The 22,669-nt window shown below is 23.4% G+C and overlaps 1 protein-coding gene across 1 annotated transcript; it reads right to left on the reverse strand.

Moving 5' to 3' along the window:
* Nucleotides 1-7,626: 7,626 nt before the first annotated feature.
* On the reverse strand, nt 7,627-10,204 carry LOC124916323 (transcription factor WER-like). Its single transcript, XM_047457047.1, has 3 exons — nt 10,087-10,204; nt 9,531-9,660; nt 7,627-8,137 (listed from the first exon to the last, which is right to left on the reverse strand). Exons 1-3 carry the CDS (start codon nt 10,202-10,204, stop codon nt 7,627-7,629), a joined length of 759 nt encoding a protein of 252 aa, XP_047313003.1.
* Between the last annotated feature and the right edge of the window lie 12,465 nt (nt 10,205-22,669).

The raw sequence follows: 22,669 nt of genomic DNA on the forward strand, positions 1-22,669 counted from the left end.
AAATTTATTTTTTTAATAATGGAAAAGTTTGTTCTAATATACAAAAGATTGTTAAAATGTGGTTATTATTGTGTGATTGTACTATTTTTCTAAATTAAAAAAAATCCATTCAATTAGGATTTATAAATTTGTAATTTATATATTAAAAAAATGCTTATAAACTCTCTTGATTATTAATTTGACTCAGTTTAAAACCACAAAATATTTGCAATAAAGAAATTACATAAATACAAAATTGATGGATAATTTTTTGAGTCTATATTCATGTGAAGAAAAAATTATAACAAATCACAGAATTTACTCACAAAACCAATCAATCAACTATAACCAACATATAATCTACACAAAAACATGCAAAAATCATTCACACCATAGAACTATACAGCATACACGCAAGCCAAAGATACTTAGGCTTGTTTGATGTTTGGTTATTGAAATAAAACTCAGTTTTTATTTTAAAACTCAAACATCATTTTATCGTCTCTCTACTGTTCTCTCACATAAACCATATTCTCTAAACTTAAAGTGTAAATTAGTCTTAAATTTTAAAAATCAGTTTTTTCTTAATTTTTATCAAATAAATGTTTTTAGAAGAAAATATAAGTAAAACCCAAAAAAAAAACTTTTTTCTCAAACCAGCACTAAGAATCAAGGAGAAGACAAAGAACTTTAATATATATTTCAAAAGAAACTCATTACTGAATAAACCTACTGAACATTATAACCATTTCTCAGTCAGGTATGGTTGATGCTTGAAATTATAATTATAATTCAATTCCATTCGGTGCTTTATTCACAATTCATATGTTTAAAAATATATATATAATAAATATAATTTTAATATATATTATATATTTGATTAAAATATTGATTTCAGATAACCAATTATAATAATATATTTTTTTTAATTTCAATTTTTATTAAAAAAAATATCGATTTAACAGGTTAACTTTATAGATTTAAAAAATAAAATATATTAGTTGGACATTTTAACTTTCCAAATTTAGAAACAAAATATCGGTTCAAAATTTTAACTTATTATATTAATTAATATATATATAGGTTCGATATTTTAACATCTTAAATTGAGAAGAAAAAAATTATCGATTAAAAAATTTAATCGTGTTTTAAATAATAAAATAATAAGTTATTTTATTTAAAAAAACATAAAATAAAATAAAATTTAGAATTAAATTCCGACCTAAATAAATGAAATTAAGAATTATAAAATTACACTATATTGAATATCATTACAATTCTAATTCAAATTTCAATTCTTAATATTACAAGCTCTATCAACTTAGTTGATAGGAATTTGAATTTACCCTTTAATTCCAATTGTAATTACAATGCCACTTTCAGACTTACCAAACATACCATAATTGATAATCGATCGAGATATCATACATCTTGTTTTATTGGTCATTCAACGTCCACCAACTTCCAGACTGAAAAAAAGATCAACATCTCATTCTTGACCTGACCGTCAATATTCAATATTGAATTGATTATAAATTTTGGGATCTATATTTATTGATGAAAGTCCTCAAATTTCTCTATAGCCAAAATAATTGACCATTTTTAATAATTTAATCTCAACTCTTTCAAATCTCGACTCATGTCATTCAACACTCGAAGATCAAACCCGGCATCACCCAATTAATTACCACTATAGTCTAAACTGTGCTCCAATATACAGTGAGGTGATAGGAGGTTCCATATTTGATTATTCTCTACAAATTAAATATGTACCTACTCAATATTATAATCTCTTTATGTCTACATATAGTATTTTAAATTCCCTTTAAATGACACACTATTTAAAGGATGACATCTTGTATGAAAATTATGTCGCATCACAAATCCCTCGCAGGGCAGTCCACCGCCAGGCCAACTCATTTATTAAAAATAATAAAATATTTAATTAAATTTATTATAATTTTAAATATAAGACGGTGTAACTTAATAGTTTAAGATAAAAACATAAAATTTATCGACAACCAAAACCATTTTTTTTTTATCAACTTTCAAACTAGACCTACGACACCAAAAAGTATCGACATTTTCTTTACCGGAGGCTGAGCTGCCCAAAACTCGGGGCCGACTCTGATGAGAAGGATGAGGTGTTCTCTTTATAAATCTCAAATTAAGTTGTTCCCTACTTTGTAGTCCTTATCAAGTCAGGGACGAATCTACTTCGAAAAAAAATTACGATAAAAATGTAACATTACTCATAATTTCTTAATTTTTTAATTTAATTCCTTATTTATTTATCTAATTATTAAAAAAGACAAAATTTGCCTTTATCTAAAATTTTCTTATTTTTTAAGTTCACCACAATTTTTTTCAAACCTATCCCAACTTAAATTTTTGAATTTGTACAAAGCCACACAAACACTCTACATCTAGAAAATATTACAAAACTAAACCTTAAACTATACTATAAAATATCAATGAGTCTGCTTGATTTTCACTAATTTTATTTTATTTTAAATGTCAAGTTTAATTTTGTTCTTGTGACATTATCCTAAAATAGAATACAAATGTTACTTATCACCTTTGAACAAAGACCATTTTTTTTCTTGTTCACAATATTTAGTAGTATTTGATTGTTTTTATTTGACTTATCTTATTTATCGCTATATTATTTATTACTCTTGGTTATGGGTCAAACATCAACTTCAAAGGTATATTTATGAAAACCAATTTTGTTTTAGTCAAAATTCTTTATACACTTGTCACCATAGTAATGAACAAATTAAATATTTTAACTTATATATATTATAATATTATAATAATATCATTAATATATTATACAAGTTTTTTAATAAGTTGAATGTACTAATATAAATAAACATCATGTTTTTCATGGAATATATATATATATATAATGCTTAACTTTTTAAAGTGTTCGGATTTTCGGGTCGAGAGCGGTGGTTAATTTGGATATATATGTGAGAGTAAATGAATATTTGATTTAAATTGTGGGTCGACCCGTCCATAAACTTAAAACGGTTAAAAATAAAATTAAAAAAGTTATAAGTATGATTCAAACTTACAACCTAATAAAATAAGTACAACATTTTAACTAACTAGGCTAATAATATTTTATATTTTAAATTTAACACCAAATTTGATGAACGCGGAACATTTTAATAATGATGCTTAATTTTTAAAGTGTCCGGATTGTCGGGTCGAGAGCTGTGGTTAATTTGAATATACATGTGAGAGTAAATGGATACTTGGGTCGAATTGTGGGTTGACCCGCCCATAAACTTAAAACAGTTAAAAATAAAATTAAAAATGTTATTACATTTTTACCGTAATATTTTTTTCACGTTTTTTTATATCATTGTTCGTGCAAATGTACGGAATATATGTTAATTTAATTTAATATTAAGGTTAAAAGTTGACTATTTTCATAAAAGAACAAAATTTTGAATCAACTCGCACACGAAGAAGACATCAGACCGGCGCTCTCATGATTCAAAACCACGCGGTTTGAACTCAGCGTTCTCTCTCAGGCGTTCCGTGTTGGGTTGAACATTGCGGTTAGTGACTCCCCCAATTGATATGCAAGCCTATTGTCTCACCCGTGGTGACATCTGTATGTATAGTAGTTGACACAAGTCCGTCACTAAATTTTCTAAACTCATTTTATATTACAAAACTGCAAAATAAACCCAAAATAATTAATTAAGGGTTTATTTTTATTTATTTTATTTAAATTTATTCAAAATATTTCAAAATTTAATTAATTTGAAATCTAATTGTTACGTTGATATTGTTAAAAATTATAAATTAAATGATAAAAATGATTGTATGCCTATCTCAACACGGTTTTCTTGTTCAAATTTTCTTGCGACATTAACTCTCAAATTCCGATTAGATCATGGAAAATGACATTTTTATTTTTGCTAATTTGGTTAAAATGTTTTTAATATCATTGTATTATTTTATTTTACTTATTCTAATTTTATCACTCATTATTATTTATTTTTTTGGTCAACATCATGGTCATGTCTCCATCATCAACCTAAGACAAACTTCTGTCTTGTATTAATAGCAATAGTCACAACTCTAGACATTTGTCCCAACGTTTTCATCACTAGTCTATAATTGAATCATATAATTAAATATTTAGAATCATATAATTGAATTGTTTTTTTTTTTTTTAATTTCACTGTTTAGAATTTAAAATTTTATAAATTAGTTATATTATTTACATTTTTATAAATTAGTTATCTTGTAATCATTATTTTGTATTAAAAATTAATTAATTATATATATATATATATAATTCAATTTAAATTATATATATATATATATATATATATATTGCCGAAAATATAAACCAATTCATTTTTTTCTTTCGCTCACGGACATTGGTTAACAAATAACCCTACTAGATGGACATTATTGTCCTTTTAAAACTATCTCTCATGCATTATTGTCTTCATTTAAAGTAAACTGATATTATGATATTATTGTACCCTTTTAAATAAGTCATTGATTTTAAAAATAAAATAAAATTACTTTAATATTTTATTAATAATTTGAATAAAACGATTGATAAAAATAATTATCATAAATTTATGAATTAGCTGTGTCTTAATTTAAATGATTCATCAAAATAATTAATCAAAATAATTAAGTGCTATTTATTTATTTTATAAATTGTTCATTATTTTTTTAATAATTCAAATTAAACAGAATTATTTTAAAAAAAATCTACTTAATTAAACAAATAACTTAAAAAATAAACAAAGTCTTTGAAGTTTAGGGGTAATGAATTTGGGAACAAAAACAACATGAAGAATATTACGTGGTCTAAGTTAAAAACATGGCCTAACATTTGTGCAGGATAGAGAAATTAAAAATAAAATCTCGATGGCCATTTTAAAAAAAAAAACTCTCTACTGCAAATGGCCATGTTTGAGACAAAAATCTCATAAAAATTTTCCTAATTTTTATTTTTTCTTCTTCCATGGCAAAGCAAGTCGAATTCATAATATTACTTTAGTTATAATTTCTTACCCAACTCATTTATCTAATTAAAAGTAACTGAACAAAATGTATGTTGATATTTAATTATGATAAATTAAATCAAATTATCTTACTCATTCTATATGAGATAATAACTATTATTATAAATGAATGAAAAAAGTTTTCATCCAGTCCCGGACGACGGAAAATAACAAACATATACCAATTAATTATTATATATTTAAGTAATTAACATATAAGTTATAGAATAAATTTTGAATAAATCAAATGAACTAATCCATATATATTAAGAAATCTTGAATCACCGACACCAAATCTTCCAACTTTGACCTCTCAAATCGACACCAAAACCTACATGGGTCCTTCACCTCTAACATCTGACAACGATACTTGTCCAAACCTAAGTGAAATTCAACTCCCCATTTATTTATTTTAGAATCAACTAATTAATAGGTCACACTAACTATTTTTGTCACATAATTATTAGGATAAGATTACCTGCATTTTTAAAGAGTCTACATATTCGAGATCTTATTTCTTTTAATAATTTTTTTATTTATTAAAATGATGTATTAGATTTATAATAAAGTCAAATAGCTTTTGAGTATCAATAATTAAATATAAGTATGGTAATAAATCTTGTTGGTTCACCAAAATTTTTAATTATTCTATGTCAAAAAGTTTTCGTGAGTAGTCTAGATTCATTGTGGAGGATGATTCTTCGATTATATTTTGCAACGGCAATTGATTTAGTGTCAAAAGTCTAGCTACGACGTATCTTGAACTTGCTTCCATTGATATATGTAAAAATGTCACAGCTAAGGACATGTTTGGTCTCCGGTCTAGTGGTTTTGCTAACCAAATTAATTAGATATAAAATTAGATTAAACATTATGGAGACTTTGTCTCATAATAGAGTTTACTTTTGATAGGACGCAAACAAATGTCACCATCTGAATAAGACGTTATGAGTTGGCAGGATATTGATAGTTTTCATGCATGTGGGCATTGCTACAAGTTGTTCGCTAAGATAATTTTTATATAATTTTTGTTGAGAAAAACATTAAAAGTCTAAGATTTCATTCAAAATCTCGTTCTTTGGATGAAGCGTATTAATGTTGGAATTCTAACGTATGATATGTGCATGAATATTTTTTTTATAAAGCCTACTCGTTGTCGTATGTGTCACGAAAAGAATGAATCGACAACTCATTTATTTTTGCATCATAAATTATGACTATTATTTGAAGTCTTTTAATTTGTGATTCATTGAGTAGTACCAATGAGTCACCTAATTATTTTCACCTAATTATTTTCTTCTCTAAACAAATTTGATATTAATTTAGGTATTTTATTTTAAGAGATATTTTAATTTATTTCACTTTGATATTATTTAGAGAATAAACTAAGTGGAGTCTAAATATTTTTTTTCCGGTTTATTACCGTACCACAGTTTATACCGATATATAGGTACGGTATAATATGATATTTTATATACCAAAATTTTCGGTCAATTCAATATAGGGTATGAATAAAAAAATTAAGACATAACTTATTAACCACACTTGTACATACATTTATATTTTATTATTGTCATATGATCTAAAATTCAATATTTATGTTTCTAATAAATATTGTAATTAAAATCATAATTTATAAAATAATAAACATGGTGAAATTTTATATTGAATGAAGTATTAAATAATATTATAATACTTAAATGATGACTAAAACAATATCTTTATATTAAATATATATTAATCTCAATAAATTATAATAAGTTTCAAATAAATTATAAGAACAAGACAAAAACAAGAAATATTGGAATAAACTAAAAATCATACTAATGCAAATCTAATAAATAAAAGTGTCTTTCTTATCTGTGAGAGTCCTACCCCATTAAAATGTGATAAGGGAAGAAATTTAGGCAAAAGGATGAGATTATATTAGTTGGAAAAATGATAATGATCGGATTGTAGAATTATGTCATTCTCTTTTTCCCTCGCTCAAATTACCTTACCCAATCATTTTTCTATAAATGAAATTGCTTACAAAAGAATTCAAGTTTTCCATATAAAAAAAAAGTATTTCTTTCTTAAATAAATTAATTATTAAAACAATACTAAAAATAACATATATTTTGTTTTGAAAAAAATTAATATTTTATCATTATAAATAAATTCTTCTTAAGTACTTTTTAGATTTGAGGGAATATGAGCAGGTAATTAAATTTAATTAATTTTAGTGCGATAATATGATAGGGAAAAAGAAGTGTCAAATACATTTGTACTAATTATGGATTAACATTTGATTGTGACAAAGTATAAGTTTAATGTCAACACAACCGTCCCTTTATTTTTTTTTTATTATAGTGTTATTATATCTAAAATATTTATAGTTATCACATCATTTCATTCATGATAATAGTAGAAATTCTAAAACAAATAAAATAAGAGTACTCTCTATAACAAAGTACCTTTATTTTTATTACACATAAATAACAAACACTCAAACAGAAAATATGAATTAATTAAGTAATTAAAAGCAAATATAACTTAGAAAATATAAGAATCTCACATTCTCATATTTCAAGGAAAAGATTTTCGATGAGAGTCATATTTACTTGGAATGAATCATGTCGGTAGGTGCAACACTTTCATTTCCATGTCCAACTATCTCATCGAAAGTGTCCCCAATAGACATGTTAAGAGGTAATTGGTCGTCCAAGAGTCCCATGAAGCTAGTTTTGATGAAATCAAATTCATCATCGGTGAGAAACCACGACGTGTTCTCGGAATAATTATTACCGTTCAACCCGAGATCTGCTTCTAGAAATAAAAGACCATTGTTGAGGTTTTGTCTATCATCATTAATATTGTTCGGCTCATTTGGTTCGATGATTTGAACGGTTTCAAGAGACAATGGTTGGTTAGGATGATTATCCTTCAAAGGTACATAATGGTCACCTCTTTCATCCTTGGTGGAGATATCATTTATTGTTTGACGAGAGGTCTTAACTCTTTTTCTATATTTATTTATCGTTCCAACCTTCTTACTTAGGAAAGTGTTCCAACGATTTTTAATTTGATTGTCGGTGCGACCAGGTATTCTTCCCGCTATTAAAGACCATCTAAATAAATAAGGTGAGACAAAAAAAAATGTTTATATAATTAAAATTGACGAATCTTAATTAAATATATAAACTTGTCTAATCAATTATGTAAATCATTTCTTAGCTTATGAGATTACAAATAAATAAAAAGAATAAATCTAATTTAAAGATATGTACTTATATTAATAATTTGATTCAATACTTAAATTATGAATAAAAATAATTATATAGATGTTATGTAATATTAAAAATTGGTTGAATTAACTTTTTGCGTCTAATTATTTATTCATCAATGTTAAATCATCTTTTTTTTTTTTTTTTTTTTTTTATTCTCATTTCTTATAAATTTTATTAAAAATTTATAATTTATAATTTTAATATAAATAAATTTTTATTTTTCAATTAAAAATATTTAATTATATATACAAATTATTTAAATCAGTTTAAATTTTAAATATTATTTCATTTAATATTTTAATAAATTATTAACATTTTTTTATTCAAATAAAAACTTATCACAATTTAAATAAAATAAAGAATACTAATATATTAATTTTAAATTTATTTTATCTCTCTTATTAATTATTTTTTTATTACTCAGTTTTACAATTATATAAATAATTTACAATTATATATATTAAAATATATTTATAATTAGTAAAAATATATTATATTAGTATATGTGAAATTATATAATTAAAAAAAAATACATTTATCATTTATATTTTTTTATTTTAAATATATATATATATATAAATAAATGATTAATTGAGGGAATTTGGTGAGAGATTGACTTGGCATAATCTTAAAAATCAAAAAATTTCTCTCTTTCCTCCCACTTTTACATTTCTAACCAATGAAAGTGATGTCAAGTCATTCCTCACCGAATTTCCTCTCTTCTATCACTTCTCATATATATATATATATATATATATATATATATATATATATATATATATATATATATATATATATATATATATATATATATATATATATATATATATATATATATCAATTCTTTATACTAACATTGATCCAATTTTAAAATAAATATATATTTTTATGTAATATTAAATATACATAATTGTTTTAGTTTTTAGATTAAATCATATAATGTGTCAACTAATTTATTTTTTAAAATACTTTATAATATTGAATAATATAATATTTAAAATAAAAATATATTTATATTAAAAAATTATATATTATAATCTCATTTTGATAATATATATTATATATTGAGTTAACATCTTAATAATCATAAATATGCTAAAAGTAAGCTAATTTTAATAGTATATATATTTATATAAGTTTTTTATAGCTCATTTATTTTAAATACTAATTTAAATTATTTTTATTCTTAAACAAAAAATAATAATTAAAGAAAGAAAGAGATATGAGAATTAACCTATTCCCAAGTAGTTTGTGTAGGCGAATTATGAGGTCATCTTCGTCATCTTCAAAAGCCTCTCGTTTTACATTTGGATTGAGATAATTCAGCCACCTAAGTCTACAGCTTTTTCCGCATCTTTTTAGATCTGTAACAATTTTGTAGATGCAATTATTATTTTTATCTCTTTATATATATATATTATATATTTTTTTGTTAAGATTGTAAATTAAATTGCAGTGAAATAAAAAAACAATTCTAACACATAATTTCATAATTTACAATCACAAAATGGGTGATGTCGACGGTGGGTGTCATGAGCAGAAACCGTCCGGCGTCAACATCCCAGATCTGAAAACCCACCAACAGATACAAATTTTTTTTTTCTAGATTTATTTTCAATGGATGTATATTTATCTAGACGAGAGAAATAGAGAAGTTGGTTTGCTCATTCTTGTAAAACTAAAAGGAAATATGATAGCATGAACATTTAATAATTAAATATATATATATATATATATATATATATATATGTATATGAAACCCTAGCTAACTAGCTAGCTATGAGAAAAACCTGTAGTTTTTGCTATGCGATTCCACTTTCCTTTCCCATATTTTGCAACGTATTGTTTGAGAAGTTCATCTTCTTCCTCCATCCACAATCCTTTCTTGTATCCGCTCTCATCCGCCATTGAAGTGCAAATTAAAGGCATGCAGATTATGATGAAAGTAATTAAGTAGATCTAGCTATTTATGAACTTATCAAGTATATATATATATATATACATATATAGCACGATCAATCATCAGTGTAGTGTGCTCAAAATGTTGTGAAAAACGTGAGACCAAGAAAAGGCTTTGACAGTTAGGTCAAACTATTTGTTCCCGTAAAAATAATGTCAGTTTTTTTTCATTGCCATACAAGTTGTTAAAGTTTAAAAATTAAAACACCTTAATAAAAAAAATAATATATGAACTTGAAAATTATTAAACTGTATTAAAGCACCAAGAATTACAAAAAAAAAAAAAAAATTAAATATTAAACTATTTCATTAATGAGATAATCGCGATGAATGTTGGAACTCATTCCTCTCAAAACAATGGAACAAGTCATTTAATTTAACATTAACAATATGATGTTAATTGTTTGACAAAAAATAAATTTATTTGCTCATTTGTTCTCAATTTGAAAGTTAGTTGTGCCTTATTTACACACATATATATATATTATATATATATATATATATTATATATATATATATATATATATATATAATATATATATATGCTGATTTTTTATTTTAAACCTTAATTTGTTTGATGACAATTAGTGTAAGATTTAAAAAAATTAGTATCACGTTATAATATCAATCACAGTTTTCATAAAGAGAAATAATTTACGCAGCGATTGATAGGAAGCGAAGATAGAGAATTTTTTTTTGGTGGAAAATTGTTTACTGATCGTTGCAATTCATCTCGGTCTCCCTATTCCTCTATCTCTCAATGCGAAAGGATTTATCTCAACGTGACTCTTCTTCCTAACTTTTTCGAACCCAAAAGATACAAAATAACTCACATGTTTGTACCTTTGAGCCCCGATACAACTTTCGCAAAGCGATACAAAGCTCACGTCGTCGGAAAATAGTATATTTTTAAGGACAAAACTCTAGTTTGTTCTTAGTAGTGTAGTTTGTTTCTTTTATAGTATTTAAATAATTATATGAATAAGGAAATCGATAGCATATATGAAAACAATACTTAGTTTTTAATAGGAACATGTTTATATATAATGCAATCTTGTTAGTAATGAATATGATAGGATATGTTATTCTTATATGGATGGTTCTTTAATGTTTTTGCCTTATAATATTTTGCAGCACTACATGTGATTGTGTAAAGAAAATAAGGGAACTTATAATGGAAAAAGTCTGGTGTGCTATGATGTGGGTGTCCTTGCCCGTGTGGAGTGCTTTTAAGACTGGAAGAATTAAGATGAGACAGGTCTGGCTATGTCTAGCCAAACTTGTAGTAGCCTCAACTCTATGAAGATTTCTTGTTTTGAAGGTAATATATATCTCATCTTTAGAATATTTGGTTTAATGTTCAAATGTAATTTATAGGGCTTGAAAACTGAAATATATAATGTGAATACGAACTATTATTACTTGAAAACTAAAAATATATAAAGTAAATATGACTTTCATTACTTGAAAACTAATAAATATATAAAAAAAAGTGTCATCAAATTATGTACACTCTCATCTAAAGCATGGTATATATTTTAAAAATAATTTTTTTTAACAAAAGTTATTAAAATTATTTAGAATGCTTGGTTTAATGTTCAAATACAACTTAATAAGGTTTGAAAACTAAAACATATAAAACAAATATGTTGATAGTAATCGTGAACTTCTATTCGGATTGGTAAGTTGATCGTTTAAGGTTCTATATGTTGAGACCGTTTTTGTGGCCACAATCGTGAACTTCTATTCGGATTGGTAAGTTGATAGTAACAACCTTGTGAAGCGAATTTCCCGTAAAGAGCGGTGTTTCCAATCCATCATTTGATCGCTCCTTGGTTGGTTGGGTGTGTCAATTATGAATTCGTCGGAGGGTGGATTGAACAAAGCTGTTGTTTGAAGGCCTACAATCAGTGTCATCATTTGATACTCAAATCAGATTTGTTGTTTCGTTCTTAAAAAGCATTGTAATTTTTATTTAAAACCCTATTTCATTGATTTTATCACCTATTTAGCAGACACAGACACGTGGCATATCAAATCAGATTTGTTGTTTCGTTTTTATAACTCTATAATTTCTCTTTAATAAATTAATAAATTAATTCATATTTATAGGAACATGTGCACAAATATTAATTAAAATTTAAAATAATTTTATAAAAATTTAATTTTTAAATACAAATCAATATTTAATCATTTAACCAAATAATTATTCAAATAACCTACTTCTGATTATTATCAAAATATAAATATTTTTTCAATTAATTCAACATTAGACAATCTAGTAGTTGTAGTATATATTAACCATTTCTATGAATATGCACTTACTCGAGTAATCAAGATATCATTATATTTAAGGAAGTTTTTCAACAATTAAAAATGTCACTTATTTTTTTCCACGATTAATTTAATTAGTGATGACTTTAGGTTTGAACCAATTTTAATGTTGGAATTAAATTAAGTATATTATTTCTATTAAGTTAATCAAATTAATAATACAATAAATAATAAATTAAATGAGTTTGTTCCAAGTGATAAAATCATAGTAAATTTATCTCTAATTGAAAATTTAGCAAACATCGCTTACACTTACACACCTAAAATGATTTGAAGTCTATAAATCACTAAAAAATAATTCACATATAAACTAAAGGATTTTGTATTCTCAAAATTATATGAATTTGAATGGTAGGAATCCATTGTATATATACTAAATAATGCATTTGAATAAATTAATCATGCATTTGGACATTTTACTGATGTGTACGGGATGATACATATATAATAAATGCATTTAAACAAAGGCCGGTTGTGGTGTAGCTCGTAGGACCAAGATTATTTGAATAATTTGAAAATAGAATAAAATATAATAAATTGTAATTTTGAGAGGGTGAAAATATTTTTTTTTTAAATAAATTATTTAAAGGATATTAATATAAAATAAATAGATAATAATAATTTTATATAAAATATTTTAATATTTTAATTAATAAATTGAATGATTTGATGAATAAGAGATCATATAATAAAATTATATTTAATTTATTTGTTTGAATAATTCAAAAATCAAAACCTAATAAGAAAATTTTCTAACTATTTCTTTTCTAAATTCTTAACTCATAATTTTTTTGTTCAAGTATTTATATATATATATATATATTAAATTAAAGTAATAAATTAATTTTAATATTTGTTATTAAACTATAACATATATATTTTCAACTACAAATAATATATTAATTTTTCTAGAACACAAATAAAAATAATAAAAATTTATCTACACTGGTGAAAAAGGGGTCAAAACCGAGAGTAAAAACTCTCGGTTTTGACCCTATAACTTTCGGTATAGACCAAATTCCGAGAGTTAAGGTAACTCTCGCCATCCCTCGGTATTGACTCTATCATTAAAAATAATTGTGCATTTACTGATAGATATCCTAGAGTTTTCGGTTTAGATAATCGAGAGTTGTATGAAAAACTTTCGGTTTTTCTTTAAAGTGGAAAACCGAAGGTTAATTGAATAACTGTCGGTTTTCCCCTTAAGAAAAACCGAAAGTTATTCAATTAACCTTCGGTTTTACCATTTGAAGAAAAACCGAAAGATATGCATTAACCTTCGGTTTTTCACTTTGAAGAAAACCGAGAGTTATTGAATTAACCTTCGGTTTTTCCCTTTGAAGAAAAACCGAAAGTTATTCAATTAACCTTCGGTTTTACCCTTTGAAGAAAAACCGAAAGATATGCATTAACCTTCGGTTTTTCCTTTTGAAGAAAAACCGAAAGATATGCAAATAACCTTCGGTTTTTCCCTTTGAGGAAAAACCGAAAGTTATTAAGTTAACATTCGGTTTTTCCCTTTGAAGGATGACCGAAAGATATTCATTAACCTTCGGTTTTTCCTTTTGAAGGAAAACCGAAAGATTCCATTTAACTTTCGGTTTTTCCCTACAAAATTTACAAAATAGCTCTATTGTTTTGTGCTCAACTGAAACCGAAACCTAAACCTGTTCAGCCAAACCAATCAATTCATAAAACAAAATGATCATTCCAAAATTCTCAAATCAATCGTCCCAACAACATGTTTTACATTAACCATTAAACATATTCAATCAATTCATATAGTCGAAACGTCTTAGAATTAGCTGGTGGGGGAGAAGGTGGTTGATATTGCCGCATAAACATTTCAAAACTCTCTAATCTTGCATTCAATTCTAACATTTCCTTCTCCTGTTTTGCACTTTTCCTATCCATTATTGAAATCAATTCTACATTTTCCGCTTGTATTTGATTTATCGTTTGAGTTTTTTCTTCATCCCTTTTCTTCAATTCCTCCAGTTCCATCGTCATTCTTTGATTCTCCTCAAACAATCGATCAGTGGCTCGTTGAGAATTGTTAGAACTTCGAAGATCCTCTCGAAAGTGTGTGGGTCGGACGCCTGATCCCATACCGAATACTCCCCCATGCTTTTGGCGTCCGAATACTCTCTCCGTCAACTCAAAGTCTGATATTTCTGGTTCGTTACTTAGAACTTCCTCCATCTCAACCTGCACATTTGAAATCATTTGTCAATTATATAATAATTTATAATCTAGTTATAAGTAATTTATTTAAATTCAAATCACTTACAATTTTCTCTTGCACGCGTTCGTCCGGGACGGGAGTTGGGTTTTCTTTTGTCGGTTTTGGGGTACGGGTCCTCTTGAACACTTCAACGACAGATGGAGCCCGTCCCATTTCAATCGCCTGTTGAAATAAAAAAATTATATAATTCATAACAATATTTATATTAAGTTATTACTAATGTACTTACCAACTCTTCTTCAATTTGAGCAAACGGTCTACTTCCCGTATGATGCGAGAATTTCAGCTTCTTTCGGTTAGCTATATTTGTGCTACTATTTTTCTGAATTTCAAATAAACAATTTAAAGTTAGAATAACTAATATCATATTTTATTTGAATTATGAAACCGTACCTTAAATTTGTCCGTAAAGAAATGGTTGCGACACACAAACTCTCAATCATCTCGATCGTAGTCTAGTGGAGGATTGGCAAGTACCGCCGCCTCGTCTCCTTTATGGACGCGGATATATTCCTTGTTCAAATCCGAACGCCATCTATCCCATATCTGCTTGACGTGTCCCAATCCGGTCTTTCGAAAAGAATCAATAGGACCATTAGTAGCCTCGAACGGATCCTGAAAATAAAAACATTTAAATGTTATACAATAATTATTGAATGATTAATGTATAATTAATTAATTATTACCTTCACAGCAGTCCAAATGTAATCCAATTGGTCAGCACTTAATGCCGTGTGAGACGGATGAGGGATCTCGCACAATCGACCTCACATGTCTAGACCACATTGTTCTTCCCTCGTCAGCACCGCCGGACCTCTCATCTACCTCTCTAAAAGTCAGAGGAATCCTTGTCCCCGCTGGTCTCTTAGATAACGCAATATTCTTGTTTTTCCTTGTCTCTTGCGGGCACAAGATTCTTCAAAATTATAAAAAAAAATAATTAGATATATTAAATTAAATAATTAAATAATTTTTTTCAATAATACATATTCATAATTTAATATAAGTAATAAATTAATTTTAATATTTGTTATTAAACTATAACATATATATTTTCAACTACAAATAATATATTAATTTTTCTAGAACACAAATAAAAGTAATAAAAATTTATCTACACAACCATATAAAAATTTATATAAATAAATATTAATTTGGGTGGAGTAAAGATAAATAGTGAAGCAGCAAGCAGGTCAATGAAAAAATAACTACGGTGACCTACAAAATTAAAAAAAAAAATATATTAATTATAAATTAAAATAATAAAAAGTATACACAAATTAAATATATAATTATAATAACTATTATATAAAAACTCTTAATATATTTTAAATATTAATATAATAAGTTAAAAATATATAATAGGGGGATGGAATGCACATATGAAGAGAGATGAATAGATATATATTATAATGTATAATTAATTAGTAAGGGAATTAAAAAATATTCAATATAATATATAATTAATTGCATTATTAATTCAAATATTCTCGGCCTGAATATAAGTTAGTTAGTTAGATTATTTTATATTTGTTTGTTTTATTAACTCTCATTAATCTGTTTATTTTATTATTTATTTTGTTCAACCTAAATGATATAATTTTTCTATTTTTCTGAACTTTTTTTATTAAGAAATTATAAATTATAATTTTTTAAATAATAATATAAACAAGGAGACAAATTAAAATATTGTTAAGATTTCAGTTTAAAATATGCTCAATAAAGGCACACAAAATACAAATTTTAATAGAAAATGTTTTAAATCAAAATGTTGAAAAATGAAAGTTGCATAATTTATAACTATAACCTCCATTTAAGTGAGAATTGAATATGTAGCTAATAATCATTTAAAATATCTTAGTGGATTAAATTATATAATCTAAAATGACACAAAATGACATTATGTAATACAAGAATAATCATAGATTAAAGAAAATGTTAACACAAAATAATATATTAACTATAAAAGAGGAGTGGTGAAAAAACAATGACAAAATTAACTAAAACAGGATTGCAAACTATTGTAAGGAAGACAAAATTGGAATGGTCTAATATGATAAGGTTGTTTTTCACTATTTCTGAGACTAGTTCTCCCACAATAATTTTAACTTGGAGACTAAAGAATAATACAAATAAATAAATATTATAACCTCATAAATATATTTGCTTTATCATGTATATATATATATATATATATATATATATATATATATATATATATATATATATATATATAATTTAAACTTTTTAATTTATTTTTTCATAATAATATAAATTTTAAATCTATTTAAATATATATACTTTATAAAAATATATTACAAAATGATTTAAATTTTTTATCAATAATTTGAATAAAATGATTGATAAAAATAATTACCATGAAATTATGAATTAGTTGTCTTAATTTAAATGATTAACCAAAACAATTAAGTACTATTTATTTTATAGAATTTTAATTATTTTTTTAATAATTCAAATTAATTAAACAGAATTATTTGAAAAAAGAATATACTTAATTGTCCAAATAACTTAGAAACAAACAAGGCCCTTTAACTTAATTAAAATTAACCCAACAAAATAAGGCAATGTTGAATTTTGTGATTAGTTAAATTAAATTATCTCACACACTTTTTTATTATACACAATTTTTTATTCAAATTAATAATTACAACATTTTTATTTAGTTTAACTTTTTTTTATTATATATTAATATTTGTAAATAATTTACAAAATAGAAAAAAGTTATATATATAAATAAGCCGGTTATAATAACTTAAACTAATAAGTGAAAAAAACTCAATGAGATGTATTTTATATACTTTTACAATTAATTCACTTTTGAACTAATAAAAGATTAATTAAGTATTTGTATTATTAAAAATAGTCTAATTTAACATTTTTCATAAATATAGTTAATTTATATTTTTATATTTACTAATTAAATATTAATATATATTTTTTCTCGTTAAACCATTTAAATTTATGTTATTCTTAAATTTTTATTTATTTTATATTAATTTCTCTCTTAATCCTCAAATTCTCATTTTTTAAAAGATTTTAACAACTTATTTAAAATTTTGTTCAACTATAATATTTTTGTGAAGAGTTTATTTTTATTTAATTTAATATTAAAAAATATGAAATTAATAATTTTTTTATTTAATCTTCCATTCATGACTTATAATAATAGTAAGAAATATTGTTTAGTCTAATATTTTATTATTACTCTTTTGTTGTTTGATAATGAATTGTTAGTATTATTATACATGTCTTGATTATTTATTTATTTATTTTTGTGTTGAAGGATTTTTGTTATTGAAAGGATAAGTCACTATTATATTCAACAATTGAGATTAAATACTTTTAAAAAATTAATAATCAATGTTAATATAAGAAAAATGATTAAAATAAAAACAAAAAATATGAAGTTAAAATAATTATTGATGAATCATCGTATATATAATAAAAAATAAAAAGAAAAGAGAGAAAAAATATATTAATATTTAATTAATAAATATATAAATTAAAAAATAAAAATTAATAATATTTTCTATTAAAGGTTAAATGAGTCTATTTTTTAATAGTAGGTATGTTTAAATGATTTTTTTTTATTATGGTACAAATATGCGTTTAAATATAAATGTTTGAGTGAACTTTTTTTCTAATTAATAAGTCTGTACAAAATAAGATTAATTTTGTTTTTCTCAATTTTCTTAATCTTTTATTAATAGTTATTTTATATAAGATAATAACTATTATAATAAATGAATGAAAAAGTGTCTTCGTCCAAGCCGGGAATTTTTTTATAAAAAATAAGTGAACGAAAATAACAAATATGCCAATTAATTATAATATATTTAAGTAATTAACAAATTATGAGTTGAAATAAATTTTTAATAAATCAAATGAAACTTAACCATACGTTTTGTAAACATACAAATAGTCCAAAGTCTCACCAAACACTCAAAACACAAATAAACCATTTGGAAAAAAAGAAAAAAAAAAGCAATTTTCTAATTTTTTTTCTTAAAAACAATTTTTTTTTCTATGATTTCAAAATGATTTATTAAATAAGGTAGGGAACCATCTTGCGCAAGATAAGTCAAGGTTGTGTTTTGAAACTGAAAAAACTATTACTAAATTTTAGTGTTTTTTTAGTTTGTTGTGTTTTGAACTTAAATTAATGAATAGGTCACCCGTTTTGTATTAAACTTCCATTTAAAATATATATATATATATATATATATATATATATATATATATATATATATATATATATATATATATATATATATATATATATATATATATATATATATATATATATATATATATATATATATATATGATAATAAATTTATTAATATTTTTCATTCAATCTCAAATGAACTCTCAACTCTAACATTTTATTAAATTTTCAAGTAACTATTTATGTACAATAATTGTAGGCATGACTCGGTAAATATATAGATCCAATATTTTTTGTTTTCTATTATCATGGGTATGATTGTTTTAAACTAACAATTTAGAGGCAACGTTTAGTAGTTTTAAAAAAAAAATGTTAAGTAGTACTAGTATAACACAAATTTTATAAATACCAAGTTGTATTAAGCAAATAAACAATTTATAGATATCAAAGATTCACAATTTATTTTATTACCCAAACTAATAATTATTCTTGGATTGGATACCATACAGTTTTTGAATTTACCAACAGTTGCCTTACAACTTGATCCATCTTTATTGAATATATACCTATGTATATATAATACATTTAATATGCTCTATTTCGCTCTAATTCTATTCACAACTATAAATATTTATCTAAATTACCGTATTATATGTTTTAACTGATTATGAGAGCATTTATGTCTATTTTATAGGTTTTACTTATTTTAAATAATTTTGTTTGATTGGGATTATAAAAATGTAAATTAATTTGAATAAATTAAGTAATATTATTCATATAAATATGATAAAAAAATTATTTTTATAAATGTTAAAAGATATTAATATTTTAATTTATAATATAACTAATAAATAAAATTGTGAATGGAGTAGTGATAGGTAAGGAAAATTTGGAGAGTGCATCATATTATTGAATGACAAAAAATAAGTGTAAAAAGAGAAAAGAAATTTTTATTATTATTTTTTAGCCAATTAGACTCACTCACTCAAATTCTTTAATTATCATTTCCCTTATCAATTATATATATATATATATATATATATATATATATATATATATATATATATATATATATATATATATATATATATATATATATATATATATATATATTTCAAAACTAGCAAGCTAAGAAATGGATGGGTACTACTGTACTAGGCCCTAGAGTATTAAGTATGTGATATAGATGAAAAAAATAAACTACCCTTTAAGAAACATAATTTTTAATGGTGTGGTATTGGATTTAAAATAACTGTCATAGTAACAACTAATATAAATATTATTTGAAAAAAATAAAGAGAAATGATAAGAGAAAAAAAATTAGAATAAGAAATAAAAATAAAATAATTAACAGAAAAAATAAAATAATTTATCATTTTTTCTCTTCCTACATTTTTTTTTTCTTTTTTTTTATATTCACAATCTCATTCTCTTCCCTAATTTCTCTCTCATTTATATATACTCTCATAGATATTATTCATAAAAAAAATATTTATTTATTTTAAATTATTATTATTATCCAAACAACGCTAATCAAACTATGCTAGGTTGATTATTGATATTTGGTTTTTGTTGTTTAAAAAAAAAGACTTATGTTTAATCGAAAAATTATCATTTTTTATGTTCCTCTCGTGTTTTTTAAGCTTGGAGAATGTTTTGTTTCTTTTTCTACTGTTTAGATTTGAGTTGGTGTTTTGTTTTGTTCGGAACAATATTTTAGTTAGTTAGATCAGATTTCTCGTCTCGATTTTCCGTTGTTCAAATAATACTATCAATCTAACGAGTCTTTTGCTAGGTTGATTCGTGTTGTTTGGTCTATATTCTTTTTAAAAAAACTTAAGTTAAATCAAAAAGTTATCCTTTTATGGTTTCTCTAAAAGCATTGAGGGTGTTTTGTTTTTTTTTCCACCGTTTAGATTTTAATTGGTGTTTTATTTTGTTCGGTATAATATTCTAGTTAGTCGAATCAGATTTCTCGTCTCAAATTAATTTTCTTAGTCCAAATAATACTCTTCATAATCTTTGATTAGTGTTTTGATGCTTATACAATTTAATCGTGTTCTCATTCTCCTTCTTTATAGTAAAGGAGATGATGTTATTTAATTTGGATATGTTTTTTTTTATAATAAAAATAAAAAACTTTTTGAATGAAATAGAACTAGCATTACATCTAAGTCATTATATTCCTACTTCAACCCAAATGGCTTCTAGCTTCTAGATAGAATCGAATCCGTGAATTTTTTCTCTCTTAAATTGACACTTATCAGTGGGCTAACTGGGTGGATTTTCTTTTGTTAAATATTTCTTTGAATTCATTTTTAATCTAAATATTTTTTTACGTTAATCTCTAATATTTTTATAAATTTCTCGTTATTTTATCATATTTGTAAATGATAAATTCTAATTTTGAAGAACTATTTCCAACATTGTTTATCAATTCTAATGCGATAAATTTTATTACCGCTCGAAATTTTAGAAACGCTTTAAATTAAAAATTGAAATATATGTTATAATTTGAGGCTTTCGAAAGAAAAAAAAATATCACATCTATCGTAACTTAAGACTATCTCTTTACAAATACAACTTATTATCTATTTAATTTTATATATCTCAATTTATTATAAATAATAAGTTTGTATTATTGATTTAGTAGTTATTAAAATAAACTATATCTACTCTTTTTTAAATACCAAAAGTACGTAGATCTGTTGTTCTATTATAATAATATTCTTTTTTGTGTAGATTTAATATAAAATAAAATTAATGAAATATATTTATTAAATTAATAATATTAATTAAAAATATGTTTATCACGTGATATTAGGATAAAAGAATTACCAATATTTTTGATATATCAAAAATATCCATATAAAAAAATATTGTGAATATTTTTTTTCCAAAGAATTGGTATGACATCTCATTAATACCGAAATTAATATCAATTTTTTAATTTTTCAAAATTATAAAATTTATAAATTTAAAATATATAATATTTAAATAATAAATAATAAAATTATAAATTATTATCTTCATTTTCATTTTCATTTTCATTTTCATTTTCATTTTCATTTTAACATATCTTAACAAATTGCATTTTTATCACTCTTAAAGTATTTATTTTATCTATTTAATTTTTTTATTCATTTATTTTTTTAATAGATTTAAGAATCAACTCTAAAAATATTTATTTTATTTCTCTAGTAGTTTTTTTTTCTGACCAAATTCAACTATTAAGGTAGGTATGCATATTTTCACACTATTTTATAGCTTTTCGTACCTTTTTACTCTCTTGATTTTTCTTTGATTAAAAATTTAATATATTAAATTATTTATGCTATAAAAAATAGATTTAAAATCATTTTTATCATATAAAATATTGTTGTTTTGAATATCATAATTTTATTATTCTAATAAATTAATTATAATTTTAGTTGATTCAAAATATATTACTTGAGTTTTTTGCTAAATATATATTTGAATTAAAAATAATTGAAAATAATTATTTTATTTGATATTTAGATTTGTATAAAATAAATTAAAAAAAGTAATTTAATTGATAATGGGCTTTTTTTTTTTTAAGTTAGTTTTTATAACAATTATAATCTCTTAAAAATACCAAAAGAAAAAAATTATTCTTTTTTATATT

The sequence above is a fragment of the Impatiens glandulifera genome, chromosome 9 (assembly GCF_907164915.1).
Source record: "Impatiens glandulifera chromosome 9, dImpGla2.1, whole genome shotgun sequence".
Classification (NCBI taxonomy): Eukaryota; Viridiplantae; Streptophyta; class Magnoliopsida; order Ericales; family Balsaminaceae; genus Impatiens; species Impatiens glandulifera.

Excerpts from the sequence above, each read along its gene's own strand:
- LOC124916323 (XM_047457047.1), bottom strand. The coding sequence starts at position 10,204 with ATGGCGGATGAGAGCGGATACAAGAAAGGATTGTGGATGGAGGAAGAA. Across the intron at positions 9,661-10,086 it reads TCGCATAGCAAAAACTACAG|ATCTAAAAAGATGCGGAAAA; the intron begins GTTTTTCTCATA and ends AAATTGTTACAG. Across the intron at positions 8,138-9,530 it reads CACAAACTACTTGGGAATAG|ATGGTCTTTAATAGCGGGAA; the intron begins GTTAATTCTCAT and ends TTATTTATTTAG.